We start from the raw sequence: 18,953 nt of genomic DNA on the forward strand, positions 1-18,953 counted from the left end.
ATATATAACGAATCAAATGCTCAAACCATTTTCCACTGTCCTTGTCTTGCAAATCTCCTCCGCTTCTCCTCACCTACGGATCCGTCGCCCTTGCCGGCGATCTGCGTACAGTTTCCGGCCGATTCCCTGCCCGGAGAGATGTCGTCGGCGGCGCTGAAGGAGCAGCTGCACGGGCTGGTCAATTCCATGTTTCGGGAGGTAAAATCCGATTGTTCCGTTCTGATTGATTTTCGCGGATTTCATTAGACGATTTTTGAGAGTTTTGCTGGATCTGCACCTATTTTCTCTTCTTCTTCTTCTTCTTCTTCTTCTTTTTTTCGTATTTTTGTGTGATGTTAGGGCAATGGATTGATGAATTTAATTACTCCATTAGGACAGCTTTACAGCAGTTACAACTAGTGGTTTTGCTATTTTTAGGGTTTTTGTTGAGGATTTCTGGTGGACTCTTTTCTGTTTATTTTTTTACTCTTTATTACTCTATAGGTTTGGAAAATTATGATTTATTTTAGTGTAAGAGCTCAGTTAATTTAATTATTTTATTTTGATGGATTTTTGTTGAAGTTGCTTTTTTTTTTTTTTGAGTGAAGTTTAAGACTAGAGGACTGTTGAGAGCTGCTCTCAGTCTTGCATTCTTTTCTCTGTGGTTCGAACTTCATTCCTGTGCATTGAATCTTATTGCAATTAGTTTCTTCCTTGATCTAGTTGCATAGATTGATACTATCATTTGAACAGATTTTTGTTGATATGGATTGACAATTTCTTAGTTTTCCATGATTTATGTTGAGATTTGGTGGAATATGCTTTTCGTTTTTCTTTCTGGATTCTTATGAAGTCTTGGCTAGTTTAGAGTCAGCTTTCGGATTGTTGAATTCCATGTACTCATTGTTATGTATTTTCATTGCTTTTTCTTGATAATGTTTTTTTTTTTTTTTTTTTTCTCTCAGTTTTCAAGGATTCCTTGTAGACATTTGGGGTGGACTTTTGTTACTTTAATTTGGGGATTTTTACCACGAAGTTCATCTCACTACATGATTTTTCCGAAAAGTTCTTATACTTTGAATATAACCCAAACGATTCCTCTGATTGTATGGACAGGGTTTGAAAAGACCCATTTACCCCAATTTTAAAATTGAGAGCAATAATGGTTGCGTCATAGCCAAGTACCATTTGGTTCTTCATAGAAAAAACTCTCTGCTTTTATGCCACTTGTGCTGGATGTTCGTACCATGTAAACTGTAACCCCTGTCATCAATATCGCCTGGGAAAAAAATGCTTCCTTTCACCATGTAGGCCAATCCATTCGAATCAACTGACAACCACCTGATTTTTGGGATTAGCGATTTCTTGATGGGGCCTACTTTTTTATGGATGTTCTCTACGAGGGAGTTGTCTGCAAGAATGATAGGCCTGCATGGTCTGGTCTAGTAGATGGACAGTGCCAAGCCATGGGCACCCCTAGTAAGATGGACGAGCCCAATCCATGCACCTGTTGCCATGTGTATAGTTGAGAGAGGGAGAAAAATGAGAGAGAAGCTTTTGAACTGGAATCGTCTACAACACCTAATGCAGAAGCTCATGTAACACCCAAGCTTGGTGCAGCTTACCATGATGTTTGTGTGAAATCCACTCCATTCATTTGTTGGTCCACCTCATTTTCTAATTGCACATAACAAATAAATCAGCTCGATCCAAAACTTAGGCGAGACAGACCACAGGAACAATGTCAAATCACAACTAAAACCTCTAAATTTACGCAGTGTATCCCAGCTGAGTTATTGATGAGGCTAAATTTTGGGATATCTTTATCTTGGTGGGTCTCGCTTGATGACAAGGTTGGAGGGCATATCGATGTTGTCAAAATGGTATAATTGATCCTGTGTGACGTAAGGTTGGAGGGCATATCGATGTTGTCAAAACGGTATAAGTGATCCCGTGTGACGTAAGGGGGCTGTGTGCTAATGCTCACCATGATGTTTGTGTGAAATCCACTCCATTCATTTGTTGGTCCACCTCATTTTCTAACTGCACATAACAAAAATCAGCTTGATCCAAAACTTAGGCGAGACAGACCACAGGGACAATGTCAAATCACAACTAAAACCTCTAAATTTACGCAGTGTATCCCAGCTGAGTTATTGATGAGGCTAAATTTTGGGATATCTTTATCTTGGTGGGTCTCGCTTGATGACAAGGTTGGAGGGCATATCGATGTTGTCAAAATCGTATAAGTGATCCCGTGTGACGTAAGGGGGCTGTGTGCTAATGCGATGACACAAACCCAAAAAAAAAAAAAAAAAAAAAAAAACCACTACAGCTATAAAAACTATAAAAAAACAAAAAACAAAATTCAAGGAAAATGAAAAAACTATGTAAAAATAACTACACGTGTAGGGAATTGTTTTTTATAGTTTTATTAGACTATTAGACTATAACAAGTAAATTAACAGCTATTTAAATGAATGTATATACTAAAAAAAATGTGAAAAAACAACATACAAATTTTATTGATGAGAATAAGAGTAGTGGTAGAGTGAGAGATAGAGAGTAAGAGAGTTGAGAGGTCGGAGACATGCCTCGACTGAATAGGGTATTTCTATGTGTGGGGTATAAATAATTCTTTATGGGAGTCGAATTAAGGTTACACAAGAAAAGCTTTTCTGGGTATTTTAGGGTGCTTGAAAGTTCCAAGGTTGTAATCATTTTTTGAGAAAGTTTTAATTTCAAATATTTATAGTAAAAAAGTGAGAGAGTGAAACACAAAAAAAGTCCCAGCAATCAGAAACCTAACTATTGGGAGGTTATGCCACCACATACAGTTTCCAACAGTATAACCACAAAACTATAGGTTATGTGGTCACATACTTCTTTGTATGAGAGCATAAGCCCCAATGGCATATGTAGTCCACTTGTCCAAAATGGCATATTCGATGGCACAATCGCTTATGCGATTGCATATGACAACACTGGGGCATATACACAACGCAGTGGGACCCAAAAGGTTTTTTCTGGTGGGCAGTCCCCCTGCAAATATTTATTGTGGCGTGGCCCACCTGGGTTTTGGATCGGCCTTATTTTACTCAGGTTTTGTGGTGGGGTGTTGCAACTGAGGAACAGAGTGGATGTCACGTGAAAATCACGGTGGGCCTACAGATCTTGTGTGTTGCACGTTCTATTGGTGTTACAAAGGATTCTGGTCCATTTTATTTAGTCATCTAAGTTGTAAGCAGGCTCCCTCTCCCCCTTTTAAATGGACTGCACTAGTATAGCACGTCAGGGGGCATGTCTACAGCTGACTAAGCGCCATTTGGAGTAAATATGCATGAGATCTTCCCTCTCTATCAGTTGCACTAACTGATGCTCATCCTAGAACCCAAAAATCGGGCCGATCTATATCTAAGGTAGGCCACACCATAGGGAATGGTTCAGATGGAGGCACCTACTATTAATTGTGTGTGGGGGCCATTGTGGTGTTTATATTCCATTCGACATGCCTCTCTAGGATGAAGGGATGTGCAAAAAATGCCTTGTTCCAAAAATTAGTTGCGCCATAACATGTGTATTTAGATGTTTTAGGCATGATATGCAAGGTTCCCTGTGTTGTGGCCCCCTTGTGTGGAAATTGTGTTTTGAATCTCTCTATAACATTTTCTGGCTCTCTTCCTGAGCTGGTTCTAAATCTTTTGTTTGTGAACTTGACTCAATGTTTCTTGAAGGATCTTTGGTTTTCTGAGCATGTCATTATTTTTTGTCATTTCAGAAAGTTCTTAATTGTGAAGATGATTACTTGAAGGGAACTCTTGTGTTGAGCATATGATGTTGGATTTTTTAAAATATATTTCCCTTACAACAAGGTTTCCAATTGCGAAGGCATGGATAGCGTGTATTGCATATTTTCTATTATCAATCCTAATTCTGCATAGGATGTTATAGAGAGCAATTTGTTTGAAAGTCACTGATAAAACATGGAGACATTGTTGGGCTGTGAAAGAGGACTATTTTATTCTGGTAGTTATGAAATATCATCTATCTCATTCAGGGACTGTTGGATGAGCAATTCACGCAGCTCCAGATGTTACAAGATGCGAACAATCCTGGATTTGTGGCAGAAGTGGTTGCGTTGTTCTGTGAGGACTCAGAAAGAATCTTGGCAGAACTAACCAAATACCTGTACATTCAGATCTCATTCATCTCTATGGTTTCAGTGTTGATAGGTTTTATTGATTTAATTAAATTTGGTTTGGTTCTTCTTCATTCATTATGCAGGGATCAAGCTGTGGTTGATTACCAGAAGGTTGATGCCTATGTTCACCAACTGAAAGGAAGTAGCTCAAGGTAATTCATTGATTTGTTCATCTAAGCAAGGCTTGCAGCAGAGGCATTGTGTGTAATCTTTAGCTAAAATTGGAATATATATATATAAGCAACTTGCTGTAGTTCCACTAACTTGTTTTGTGAATGTATGGAATTACAAATAGCCACCAATTTAAAGGAAGGAAGCAAATCCATTAATGTATTGTTCTTAAATTTGCAAAATTTAGGTGACACTTATTCTAATGCTACTTCTGAACTTTGATCTTTTAAATAGTGGCCTCATACGTTAAAAATAGTTCCCTTGTTTTATTTTCCTTCTACTTTGAAACTTTGACACTTTATTATGACTTTCATCCCCTTCCATTATTCTTTATTTCTCTTTTGTTTTGAAATATATGCTTTTCTAATTTTTACATTGATAAATCAAAATAGCAGTAAATTGTGTAAGTTTGTGGTTGGGTTTTAGCTGTTTGTGTAATTGCAGTTGGACAAGCAGGACATCTTTGGTTATCTGATTTTTATTTTTTATACGTTCTCTTTTAAGGGTGGTTTGGATGCATGGAATAAAAAAGGGTGGAAATAACGCCTTTTTTGGAAATATAGTCTTTGGAAAGATACTCTTTATCATGTTTGTATGGTGGGATTGTGATTCTATAGAATCACAAATTTGTGTTTAGAGTGAAGAAGAGGAAAGACAATTAGTGGTTGAGTCCTTGTAGAAAAAAAGGGACAAAACTAGCTGCTATGAGGAAAACACATGGGCGCTACAAACCAACTTTTAGGCTGGAAAGATGAATCAGGCCTTTATGAAGAAACACATTCCTAGCAAAAGCAATTTTCAGGGCATTCCATGTATCAAAATGCAAGAAACAAGTCATCTTATAGACCGTTTTTGTTAGTGACTGCTTCCATGGAGCCAAATGATCCCTTGGGGTTTGTTTTGGGGTCAGATTAGGGACGATTCGGATTTGCATGCTTTCGCAGGGATAATTTAGGTGATGTGCGTAGTAAGATTTAGGATAAGTATGTTATTAGTTTCTTGTCTTGCTCCCCAGTTAGGCTGTGTCTACAAGACTCTACACTTGCTTTGAGAATTATGCGATTTAGTGTTTTATATTGGCATAAATATTTCCTTTTGGAGTTTTTACATGAAACCCTAGCTATTGAGGAAGTTTTCTTTTGCATCAATTGGTAGCAAAGCTGTTTTGCCATTATATGGTTCACCTTGATTAGAACAAATACTTCTTGTTATTGCATTACGCGAGTTGATCTAATTCCAAAATTTCAGTTTTTATTATAGGAAAAACTTTGCAGAAAGTAGAGGTTGAACGGTGAAGAACCAAACAAAGAGATGAGAGTTCAAATGCAAAGGTGAATCTCCAATGATTGACAGCGGTTTTCTGAATCTTTATGTGGAAAATTTTCTTGTAAGAATGGTCCCAAGTGAAATGCTATGGTTGGTTGGGAGGTTCCGTGGGGTCATGGAGGTTGTCATCCCTTGTCTGCCTTGATAAGCGATCATCTAGGGCTTTGCATTTCTGCAATTTTAAGCGGCGGTGCAAGATGTTGAAGAAGCATCAACCTAGCTGAACAGTGCATGTTTTTTTGGCATAAGAATAGTGGCTCATAATGCAAAATATGGGTTGAAGGCTCTTATTGGTCACAAGATAAGTGAACCAGATCCTTTTGGCCACTAGGAATCAACCATATCAGAGTGATGCCGGTCACAGTGGTCATTCACCCACAATAAGGCTGCGTGGAGGGCACCTTATCATTGAGATGGAAATCCTTATATGAAGCTCTTCAAGAAGGTTGTGGTCTGCCTCCAGACTAAAGGAAGGCTAAACCAGCAAGGAGAATAGTGATGATACTTTGGAAGGGAGGTATGAATGGGGTAAAATTTTTGAAGATGGGTTATCTTTCAAGAAAAAAAAAGTTGAAGATGGTTTGTCACGACTCATGAGGGTTTCTTTGGAAACCTCCTTTAGATTGTGGAAAGGGTTTTGGTGGATGATGGTTTTCTGATGAAGGCTTAGATGATGTTGTTCACATTAAAGGCTCTAAAGGGTTAGGGGAAGGCCCAAAAGGACTTGGGTGGAGATAGTAAGAACAAACTTGATGACCTATGGTCTTACTGAAGTTGTAGCTCTTGATAGAGTGGAATGGTGGAACATGTTCATGTGCCGACTCTAATGAACTGAGATCCGGCTTAGATGATGATGATGATGATGATAGTTTTGTGATGGAGGAGAGGAAGGGTGACCCTTGTGTGTCCATTTTCCTAAATAGGAGATTACGCCTTTTGGAGAACCTTTCTCTTTATTCTAAGTTCCAATTTCCAACTGATGGGGAAGTGTTGGCAAAGTTTGCATGGCTCATTGGGTGCATTGGATCAAAGACGACAAGGGCCACATGGGGAAACTTGTAAGAGTCTCCTTTAGGGTCCATGAGGACTTTATAGCATTATTCAAATCAGTGGCGGATATTCGTGCATAGAAGTTGGCCTAAACTTCCCCAAGAGAAGAAAACTCTGAAAGGTAGTCGTGAGCTATCTGGGTTGGTAACTCGCTATGATAATGGGAGTGGAACAATTAGGGAGATTGAAGGGGAAGGGAAACAGTGCTTGTTTGTCATGGAAACCCTCTATTGGAATGTTAAGGGGGTTGGGATGCCCTCTGAAAAGACCCATAACAGAAAGCTATATTGTCATTGAATGGTGCATCTAATGGCACTCGAGGAAACTCAAAATCAGGCTATTTGGAGGGTGGTAGATTCTTTATGGGTAGGGAGAAATAAGGATTGGATGGCCTTGGAGGTGGGGCTGCATGCAATGTTGTTGTTATTTGGAACTTGGGTGTTTGGATTAAAGGGGACTGGAGTTCGTTGTGTACTTCTCATGAAGAATGCGTCTAATGAACTCGATCATTCCAGTCAGAACTTCTGGCTTGAGCTGGATAATGTGAGAAATAGGGAATAGGAACAGTGGTGTATTGGGGGTGATTGGTTGAACAGAAATGAGTTGGTTGATCTTCCTCTAATAGATGTGTTATTTACTTGTATAATGGTCAAGAGTGTATGGCAATGTCCAAGTGGGACCACTTTTTGGTTATGATTGAATGGATGGATGTATTTCTGCTTGTGGTACAACGTGGTTAACCACATCTGGTTGCTGACCACTGCCTTATTATCCTTGAAGCTTAAGGAGGATGACCACTAGGTTTGATCCCCTTTCCAATTTGAGCTCATGCAGCTTTAGGAAGGATTATTTATTTATTTATTTATTTTTTTAATTTTTATTTAAAGCAAGTGAAGGATTTGTGGAATTATTGTTTGTAGGCTGGATGGGTCGCAAGACTGTTGCCATGGTTTTAAAAAAGGGTTAGAATAGGCTGTACCGTAATCGTATCGGTTCACACCGTTACACCATACGGGGTGAACTGGTTTATTAGAAAAGAAAAGGAAAAAAAGAGTCATACTAATATGCACAATACAAAATGGTAACATAATCCACCAAATCATGCTTGATTTGTGTGATTAGGGCCTAGTCCGTGTCAAGGTGACAAATGGTCTGGTATAACATTATGATTTGTGTGTGATTAGGGCCTTTAGTTTGCAGATGACAAGCTCCTGTTTTGTGATTCTGAGGATGACCAGGTCGATGATTTGTTGGGAATTATTGGTTGCTTTGAGTGGTCTCAAGTCTTGGAATCAATATCCACAAAAGCGAGATGTTTGGTATAAGGTTAACATTGGATGGTGTTGAGAGCCTTGTGGAAGTTTTCCAATATGCATCGGCAAGCTCGTTTAGTATTTATGGGATAAGATTGTTTAGAGGATTGACAGAAAGCTCTCTGGCTGGAAGAGCATGTTTTTGTTGACTAGAGATAGAACCACCTTGATTAAGGCATCCGTGTCCAACATGCCTCTATATTACATGTCCACTTTCATTGTTGGCTGGTGTCTTTAGCAAATAGGAAGGGGATATTGAGATTTTCTTTTGAGAGTTTGGAAGATGAGCATAAGTTTCATCTTTTGAAGTGGGGTGAGGGTTGGTGAACTTGTTAGTAAAGGCAACAATAGTCACTGAGTGGTGCTTCTTGGATTCATTTCTAGGAGGATGTTTTCATGCATCTATCCTTATTTTGGCACCTGTTGCTCTAGGAAGAAGATTTCCATCTGGCTTGGCCTTTTCTTTTAATAGAACTTTTCTCTTTATTGCTCAAAAAAGAAGAAGAAGAAGAAAATTTCCATCTCTCAAGGTTTCTCACTTTCAGGAGGCTAGGTGGTTTGGGATTTTCCTTGCTGAAAGAATTTGATGGATGAGGAGTTGGGGGACATGGTGTGTTGACTGAACTCTTGTTGCTTTATGTCCCTGTGTTTATTGATCAAGATGCTTGGATGTGGATGCTGCCTTCAGTTGTGTCATTTCTTCTTAGCCTGGCGTGGAGGGAAATGAAGCATGGGTTCTGTGGTGTCGCTCTTTTTCATCAGTTTGTCATCTGGCTTGAGCACAATGACAGACATTTCTGCAATTGTTGTCATTGCCACGGTGAGATGTTTAGGAAGGCTAAACTGGACGTGATTGCATGGGCTTTGATTCTTAAGCCGGTTGCTTGCGTTTTGATCATATCTTTGGATTTTATTTTATTTTTGTCTTGTTTTTTTCGTAGATTTTCTCATCTTTGCCTTTTTGTCCTTTTCAAACAAAATTTGGAGCGAAAGAAAGTAAAGAAAAACATTGCAGAGAAGATGTTGATGATCGATCAATTTCTCTAGGAAACCTGCTTTTAGACTTTTCCATTGTGGTTGTTTGGCTTCATGAAAATAATAATTTATGGAATCTGTTTCAATGAGCCTGGTCAATTTTTCACGTTTGAGTGCGTGGAAGTACTGCGAAACGCACTTTCCTCATAATGGTCCTCCCCCCCCTTTTTTTCCTCTTCATTTTGGTAGGTCCCAATTGCTGTCTCTTTCCTCTTGAATCCAAGCATAAATTCATGATTCCATGGAATCACAATCCCATCAACTAAACACGGCAAAACAAATCTCTTTCAGAGATTCCATTTCCTAGAAAGGCTTTGTTTCCACTCCTTGATGATTCCATTCATCCAACTGATTCTCAAGGAAACTTTGAATCCCTGGATATCTTCTTATATCAAATTGACCTGTCGGTCTTGTAAGAGGAAGAAAAGGGTATTCGCTATTTTTAAGTTGCATTATTCTAGGGTATTTACTATATTGTCAGTTCTTTGCAAGCCTGATAACAGATAGAGGACAAGTATTTTCTGATGCTATTTTTGAGTTGCATTTTTTCTAGCATATTGTCATGATTTTACTGTGATTAGTGATATGCTTTCTCGCACTTGAGAACTCGAGCTCTCTCGCTCGAACTCTCAAAATCATTGAATCAGCTTTCCGTTTTCCTTATCTTCTTTTCTGGTGTTGCAGTGTGGGTGCTCATCATGTAAAACTTGCTTGCATTGAGTTCCGTCAATTTTGTGAGGACAACAACAGAGATGGGTAAGGAATCTTATATGTATCATGATATTAATATGTTGTCTACAACTTCTATCATACGTATCTTTTGATGGTAATAGCTAAATATCCAATATCAAATGCATACAACTGAATATGGAATCTAATACTTGGATGCTGTTGCACTAATTTGTGATTTTCCTCTTTAATTTCCTATACATTTACGTGGACTGCCATGTGCAAGGAACAAGCCAACTGATTTGTGTAGTTAACGTGTATTTTTAATTGCAGACAATTTCATTGCAAGCACTTGTCGTGTGTAAGGAACATAGCTAACTAATTTGTGTAGTTAATGTGCATTTGTAGATGCAGACAATTTCATTGCAAGCCCTTGTATCATAGTTGACATCTCTAGACTATCTAATGGGACTAGCTAAACCATCCAGATTTCAGTGCCTCTCACCACAAGCTGGTCCCTGTCCATCAATCTCATGTGGACCACATCTTAAAGCTGGCTGTTACATTGATACCTTTCTCCACTATCACAATGGCTGCTGTTTTGAATCTGTCTTTTGTCATTACAATCTTCTTGTCAGTTCTTTCTAAAGTCATGTTGATAACATCAAAATCATCATTGGCCAATGTCCCTTTTCAACATCTCCGTATGAGATTTCATACATGCTTCTTTGCATCATATATCTTGTTGTTCTTTGTTATTTTTCTTTCGAAATTTCCTCTTTTATGCAAATTTGAGGTGTGGTTTGCAAGTCATGAGTTGTGCTTGTTAGGCCTTTCTCCTCTTAATTGCTAAAAGTGCTGCAAATTTCTGTGTACTAAACTAGTAATGTCCTGTCGAGTCTACAGAGGACTGGATTTGGATGAACAGTCATTAATTTCAACCTTGTTGGGATCTTGTTCAGGACTAGGGTTTTTTTTTTTTTTTTAAAACCATTTCAAAATTTCAATATATTTAAATATATTGCTTGGCCTTGTGAGAGAGGTGCTTAATTTGCATCAACATGTTCATTGGGAATTCTTTCGTTGTTGACAGTTGTCTTTTTTCGTTAGTATAATCTAAGACAGTAATTGTTTACAGGCATCATTACCAGTTATCAGCTTGGGTCTCAGATACGTGGATCATTGTTAGAACGTGCCTGTGTAGACACACATAAAGGATTGGTTATCTGATTGTCACGTACCACTCAAACTGAAAGGGAAATCTTATAGGATAGCTATAAGACCAACCATGCTTTTATGGGACAGAATGTTGGGCAGTTAAAGAACGTGTTTATAGGATGTGTAGCTGAAATGAGGATGTTGAGATAGATGAGTAGCAAGACGAGGTAGGAAAGAATTGAAATGAAGGCATTCAAGGGAACTTAGTAGCACCAATAGGTAATAAGATGAGGGACAGGAGACTTTAGATGGTTTGGTCATGTGCAGTGGAGACCAAGAACTGTGCCGCTTAAAAGGAGTTAGTGGGTAAAAGTTGAAGGATGTGTAGCTGAAATGAGGATGTTGAGATAGATGAGTAGCAAGACGAGGTAGGAAAGAATTGAAATGAAGGCATTCAAGGGAGCTTAGTAGCACCAATAGGTAATAAGATGAGGGACGGGAGACTTTAGATGGTTTAGTCATGTGCAGTGGAGACTAAGAACTGTGCCGCTTAAAAGGAGTTAGTGGGTAAAAGTTGAAGGCCCAAAAAGGGCAAGTGATCTAACCGAAGGTCTCGCCCTTAATTGAGTGGAATGGTGGAGCAGGATTCATGTAGCTGACCCCAATTAATTGGGATAAGGCTAGTAGCTTTGTTTTTTTGGGATTTGTGCCCTTTTAAGCCTTAGCTTGTTTTCCTAACTAATTCAATATTATGATGCCCTCTAAAACCTGTTGGCGATTGCCATGTGTCTCATATCCCAAAAGCCCCCAAAGTTCTCATATATTGCCAACAGATTACCTTAAAAATCTATGAAGGGGGCCCTCCATCTGTTGCAAAAGGATCTTTGGCTAGTGTCCCCTTTCTCTCTCTAGAATATGCAAAAGCCCTCCTAAAGTCCCTGTAAAAAAGGAGAGATTAACAAAAAAGGTAAGGTTAAAGGATTCAAGAGCTCTTGAATTCACCCATAAGCATACTGGCTAATGAGAATGCCCCAACCTTTTTGGGTTTGGAGAAACGGCTCCAATAACTGCTGCTAGAGAGGATTTGTTTGTTCTCATTTCTGAAGTCTGACCTCAGCCTTGCGAGAGAACCTGCAACTCAGTAGCCCTATCAGATCAACAAAAACTGTATAAGTTTCCAGCATAAGACTCACCGCATCTCCCCTTTCCTGCATCCTCTAATTCTTATTTGATTGTTACTTCATTTTCCTTATTTTTATACCCATGAAATCCAACTCTTAAAGAATTAATTAGGGTTGTAAATGGGTCGGCTTCCATGTTATATTCATTTTCAATGGTTCCTTTTAATTTTGTCTTTATGGGTATGCCAAGAATCAGTTACAACTCAAAAGAATAATCATGTAACAATATTTCCTGGACGTTGTTTCCTAGTTGGTCTTGTAGCTCAATTTAGTCAGCTTATGTCTTCAAAATGTCCTGGTATTGTATAAGAGCTAAAAACCCAGGTAGATCTGCAGTTACAATTAAACTCTGAAGAATCTGAGTAAAGTTCGAAGAATTTGAGTGTCATTGGCTTAAAGTAATTATATTGTGATTGCCAGACTTCTCCAGAAGGTTCCAGCATATCCTTAATGAATTAAGGAAAGATAATATAACCATATGCATAATCAGATTTTGCAACCTTGGGTAATGTTCTTGCATCATAAGTAGAGCTGGGCATATCTGACTCGATCCGGTGGATCTGACTCGATTCGAACCGAACCGACGGCCTGGATCGGGTCGGATTGAGTAGGCACACCCAAATCCGACTGTACATCGAGTCGAGTTCGGATTAGTGACCAATCCGGACCGATCCGATCTGCACAATATTCATTCAACATTGTTTCCTGTAATGTTGTCCACTTGAGATTAGGATATACCTCTTCTTTTTTCTTTTTCTTTTTTAATACTATAAAATGATCTAGAAAAATAGATGGACGGCACGGATGAAATAAATATGTCATGATGTGGTCCACGGAGCACTAACTACCAGTGTGGCAGGGGAGTAACGAATTAGGCCTCTCCTCTCAGGCAGCGCATGGCTCGAGGTGCATTGATCACCGAGCTTGCCAGGCTGCCAGGGGAGTAACCAATCAGTCGCAGTCAAGCTCATGGGAACTTTCCCCGAGGTCGAGCTGTGTGGGCCCCACCATGATGCGTGTCTAACATCAACACCGTGCATTTGATGGGTTCCCTTTAATTTATGGGATATCTCAAAAATCAGCTGTATACGAAACTTAGGTGGGCCATACCATATACAATCATGTGAAGACATTCCTAAAACACATAAAATCACATGGTGGAGCCCACATAAAACTTGGATGCATCTGAAACTTGGTATGACCCGCCATTCAAGTGGGACACACATAGTGGATGGTCTGGATTTGTGAACCACACTCGGTGGGCCCAAAAATGATTATTAATATTTGAATGGAGGGTAACCCGTAACGTCACCCAATTTTGAACGAGAAGTGAACTGGTGGCGGCGGGTGTACTGTGTACATGCTTTTGTACTGATGTAAGCAAGTTACGTGGGTCCCATCATAAGGTATGTGTTATATCCAAACCGTCCATCCATTTGGCGGGCTCGTCTTAAGGCATTAGCCGAAAAATAAGACAGATTTAAAGATCAAGTGGTCCACACTGTAAAAAAAAAAAAAGAAAATTTGATCTAAACCGTACCCAACCTGATCCGACTCGGTTTCCCTGACCGAGTTGGACTCGGTTCGGGTTAGGCCAGTACTGCACCGGATTGGATCGACTCGGAGGACCTGGACTCGGTCCCGGATCGGATCCAGTTCGGATCACGTATTGAAAGTCTTGGACCAATTCGAGTTGGACCCAATCCGGTCCGACTCGACTCGATGCCCACCTCTAATCTTAAGGGTCACATGGAACAGATTTGAAATTCATGTGATCTCATTTATCGAGACACTGAAATAATCAATCCTATTTATATCCAATGAAATATTTGAACTCTTTAGTATTTTGATAAGGAAAGATATCACTCTAAATATTTTCTGTTTTTTAAAAGAGTACCATTACTTTTGAGACCCTTAGCATTTTAGACTCACATCTATTGCAACCGACAAATATTGGTATTTGATGTTTATGAAGTACAGGGTGAAAAGATCTTCATTCCAAGCTGATGAATATGTTTAGCTTTTTTCCCTACTCTTTTTGTTGCAGAGCTATCTTGGTGTATGATGTTATTTAAATTTTCCTCTTTAAAAAAAATTGTTTTATTCATTTGGTTCTATCCTTTTGCTCATATATCTATTTTGTCACAAGTCATTTTCTTTCACTGAAAGGATGTATGTATTTTTTTTTTTTTTTGGCAAAAGGTGTGCGCGCTCGTTGAATATGGTCAAGCATGAATATTGTCATCTGCGTAGTAAATTCGAGACCATGGTTCAGGTAATTCAAAATGTACAATGGCTCATCTCAGTTCTTTAGCTGCATTCATTTGTAAGTATAAGCATATCTGCACCAGATCTTTCCCTCACCCTGCTGACTTGTCTGAGTAACTTCTCCATTTTCATGAGTTCTTTTGAAACTTTAGTTCATTGTGTAGCTTTATATGATTATGTTGACTGTTTAAAGGGACATGCTAATAAATTTTTATATTCATTCAAGATATTCAACCATCCACTATCATTTTGTTTCTGGTGTATCAATATAATAGTATTATACTTACTTTTTTTATATAAAAAAAAAAAATAGAGGTAATAATTTTATTAGAAAGGAGCCTAAAACATAGAAAACATTGACCCATATCAGCTTCACAGTAATCCATGACAGAGTTTATATATATATATATATATATATATAGCCTTCTGGTTTATCTAAGTGTCACAGTTTTCATATTGGTTCTTTCTTTTATAAATCACCGGGCATATCTGCCAAGGGCTACATGATCTCCTTTACACCCATGATCTCCTGCACATGGTACCCCCCTACATGATCTCCTGTGCGCGCGCACACAAACATCCAATCCTTAGGTCACAGCAGGGCTCGTTATTTGTACAATGTGTTGCTATCCATTTATGCATGGATGTCTCACCGTTTTTATCACCACATTCTAGCCTTTTTGTGAATAGCATTTTGCTAACCCCACACGCATATGCAATAAAGGGCCTGTACATGCCACACTTGTGCCAGCATGGCAAGATATGTCTGAGATCCAATCCCTACATCAGAATGGCACCACCATACCCTAGTCCCAAATTCAAGTTGATTCACTGGTCAGGTGGGCCACAGTTTGCAAAACGGATGTATGGCTATTATGGAAAAGTTGACTGAAGTTTTCTGATCTATCCACATGTTTCCAGTATCAGGGCCCGCATGCTGTCGGGCCTATGATGGATGGATTAGATCTCGCATGCAGGTGCCATGGTTGCACATGCCAGCTTTATTGCACACACGTGCTTGGCAAAGCTCTTGTGAATCACACAAACTCTAATTTTCATGCCTGTTTATGAAAAATGGCAACTCCAACGCAGCCCCACCTAGGGTCTCTCTCCTCATAAGCTTAGGTTTTCATTATCTTATAGTTCTTTTAGGCTCTGTTTGGGTAGACGCCTAAAATGAGTTAATTAGAGATTGAGATCTCTAATGCACAATTATTATTAACAAAAATGAGATTAACTCATTTCTAGGCATGTACCAAACAGGGCCTTAATATTTTTATTTGGGCAGAGATTTTCTGAAAATATCCTGATATGAACCTCGAAAATTTAAAATCTACCGATAGTTTCCTCTGTGAGAAAAAGCCTAGATGAGTTTTGTCACCGTTCATAATGGGCTGGGCAATACACCTTTTCAGTACTAGAAAAGGTTCTGGTTGCAAAGCTTAGGGTATGGTCGAAACTTTACATGTATCAAAACAATTTGATAAAAATGACCAAGTGAGGGACATTGATGATGAAAATTTACACACACCACATGTTATCTGTGTACATTTTAATCTAGCCTGCCTTTTCCCCCTGAGCTCGGATGTCGTGATTGCATGGCATGTGATTGGTGAAGAGATATGTCATGATTGGCATTGCGTGGCACCTTTTTGTTTGATCTAAAGGCCATTCATCAGTTGGGGTCCATAAAATCAGGCCAGTCCACTCGTGAGTTGGCAGCATGTGTATGAGATAAAAAATGAAAATAATGCTGAAGGTCTGTTTTCATTTTTCACTGTGCCCATGTGGTTCACATGATGAGTGCACCTTCCTAATTGTTGGGTCAGGCCATGTGCTGTGCTTTTCCCTGTTCTTTCTTTTCAAACAAGAGAGCGGAAATTTTTATTTATTTATTTGAGAAATGGTTGCATGCTGCTACCCAATTTTTTAATGCCTTCAGAACTTCGTCTCCAGTTTTTCCCTTAAAAGTACTGTGTATTTTTCAAGAGGGCTGCCCTTTGAAAGGTTCCTTTTTTCCTGCTGCCTGGCTAATCTTATTAGGTTCAGCCACTATAGCTGTTCAGTTGTAAATTAACCTACAACTGGTTGTAGGTGATCGGTTCTACATGTAAGCCCGTACTGATTCTTATGAATTTTGACAATGGTGCAGCTGGAGCAAAGAATCCTTGCCTATGAATCCAAACAGCAGCAGTGATGAGTGGGGCATGTGACACTAAAAGAGCTCCTTCAGATCTCTTCAGATCTCTCTCTCTCTCTCTCTGGTGTTGTAGATTTTCATAGTTTCAAAAAAAAATAATAAAAAAATCAAAGGGATAGTAATGTCTGCAGCAAGGAAAGAAATGGTGTGTTTGGATGACTTGTTTTTTGTTGAGTTCTCATGTTATAATACAAGTTAGTATTTTGAACCTCTCAAAAAAACCCCACTGAAAATGGATGAGGGTGGATTGAGTTTGGCGATCCACTGGACCCACTGGGGCAGGCAAATGTGGGATCTGGATTGAAGTTGCAGTTTTGTTGCAACTTCAATGGTGATTTATGATGATGATAACAATAATGTCTGTAAATAAGAATCTCTTGCCAGTTTGGATGGAGGAACTGGTTTGATTGTATTCGTTCCACTTTTGCAATGAGGTGTGGGAGGATTCCAAGGTATTAACACGATGCCATATGTTTTGTTCATTTCCTCAACCGTCCATTGAAATATTTTATAACGAAAGAAGGCATGTTCTAAGCATCATGGTGTGTTTCATACAGGTATCCTGTCCTTTCCATCAGGTCGAATCAAGTTGGGCCACCCATCAGGTGGTATGGAGTGGGTGTTTAAAGCAAATGGGACTCAAATGGGGCCTGGCTCGGAGAAGCCGTGAGGAAAGATGAGAAGAAAATTAATTGCTGACTCTGAGATGAATTGGAGTTTTTACTACAATTACCATCTCAATAGAAGTTTATATAGGCTCATCGTCGTTCCTGTTCCAGTTTTTGTTTTAAAAACAAGCACCGTTCTGGTCCGACCAGATGGGAATAGAACCGTCCGCCACCAGGTCCTTGGTCTGCATGAAACCCGCTTAGCATAGAGTGGCCTACCTCTTCGGGGATGTGGTTTGCTTGCGAAACCTTTTCAGATGAAGTTGGGTGGAGCATGCTGTGATGTTTGTGAGAAATCCACCCTCTCCAACCATTTCTCGGGATAATGTTAGGACATTAGCCCATAAATGAGGCAGATTCAAAACACAAAGTGGGCCGCACGACAGGAAACAGTTACATTCATGGGGCCATAGCTAATATTTGTGTTTTCAGTTCATCTCAGTAGGAATGACCTTATGAACAACATAAGGGTGGATCGTTGGGAGGTCTCATTTGGTTGGGTTGGCATTTCCTTGCTTACTTTTTCTGGTCGTGCGGCCAACTTGAGTTGTTTTAGATTATTCTCATTTTAGGGTTCATGTCTTAACATGATCCATAAACACGGATGGTTGGAGTGGATTTCTTGCAAACATCATGGTGGGCCCCACCTAACTTCTGTGCGCAGGTCTGACCCACCAAATTTGGCAGTTTTGAGTGACCATCCTTCTTCCTCAGTAGAAAGAGAGAGGTGGTCGGAAGCTCTAGATAGTGTCCCATCTAAGGGAGAGATTGGATGTTGCGCACCTGACTCCCAGCGGCTACTTATGACCGCACTGAGATGGCCAAGACTGCTGGAAGCAGATTGCGTCCTGCCCCCTGCAGGAGTCTAGGCAGGGTCTCTGTGGGGCTCACCGTGATGTATGGGTTTTATTTTATCTAAACTGTTCATTCATTTTTCCAGAGTATGAGCCCCCATTAAAAACATGTTAGGGGTCAGAGAAGTTTTGGATCAATCTGACATTTTTGTTCGCCCTGCATCCAGGTATTTGTAACCTGTAACCTTATGAAATGGTTAGATGGCAAACAAAAATCACGTTGGACCCTAGGATGGTTTTAACAGTGGCCATCATTATCACCGTTGCTTACTGTGGTGTGGTCCACTTGAGCCTTGGATCTACCTCATTTTTCGGAATAAGTCCTAAAATGATCTGAAAATATGGATTGACAGTGTGTATAAAACCCATACATCACGGTGGGCCCTACCCAGCCCCTATCCGGACCAAACTTTTGTGGGCTACAAGTATGAGTTGTACACGAGCCAAGTTCGAGTCGAGCTAGGCTAAGCTCGGCTCAACTCAACTGCACCATGGCCAAAGCTCGAGCTCACCCCTGTAGCTCAACTCAGCTTGCTGGTTCGAATCGAGTCGAGCTGGGATGGAGTCGGGTCGAGAGAGCTATTTGAGTTGAGTCGAGTTAATATTATTTTACAAATTATTAGAAAATAATTAAAATGATAAAAAATCAAGATTGTTAGAACTAAGACAAGTGGAATAGCGGTGCATAACAAGTTAATACAAGCTACCAAATAATGATACGAGAATGTTACTAGAAAATCATAAATTTACTCAAAATTCATCGACATCTTGTTAATATGGTCCATATGAGAAACACCTTTCCGGACGGTGGATAAGAGAGTTATCACCTTCATTTGAACCCAATTCATCAACATTGCTTTCATCATCCCATCCACTTGAT

General features: G+C 39.5%; 1 protein-coding gene across 2 annotated transcripts; it reads left to right on the plus strand.

The window, feature by feature from the left end:
• Positions 1-16: 16 nt before the first annotated feature.
• LOC131234421 (histidine-containing phosphotransfer protein 2-like) lies at positions 17-16,963 on the plus strand. Of its 2 annotated transcripts, XM_058231278.1 has the most exons (6): positions 20-198; positions 4,037-4,167; positions 4,264-4,332; positions 9,760-9,831; positions 14,286-14,358; positions 16,504-16,963. In XM_058231278.1, the coding sequence occupies exons 1-6, from the start codon at positions 139-141 to the stop codon at positions 16,546-16,548; spliced, it is 450 nt and encodes a 149-aa protein (XP_058087261.1). In that variant the 5' UTR covers positions 20-138; the 3' UTR covers positions 16,549-16,963. The 2 variants fall into 2 exon arrangements, with proteins under 2 accessions (XP_058087262.1, XP_058087261.1); XM_058231279.1 differs by lacking the exon at positions 14,286-14,358 and having other exon boundaries at positions 17-198.
• The last annotated feature ends 1,990 nt before the right edge of the window (positions 16,964-18,953 follow it).

This window comes from Magnolia sinica, chromosome 19 (genome assembly GCF_029962835.1).
Source record: "Magnolia sinica isolate HGM2019 chromosome 19, MsV1, whole genome shotgun sequence".
NCBI lineage: Eukaryota > Viridiplantae > Streptophyta > Magnoliopsida > Magnoliales > Magnoliaceae > Magnolia > Magnolia sinica.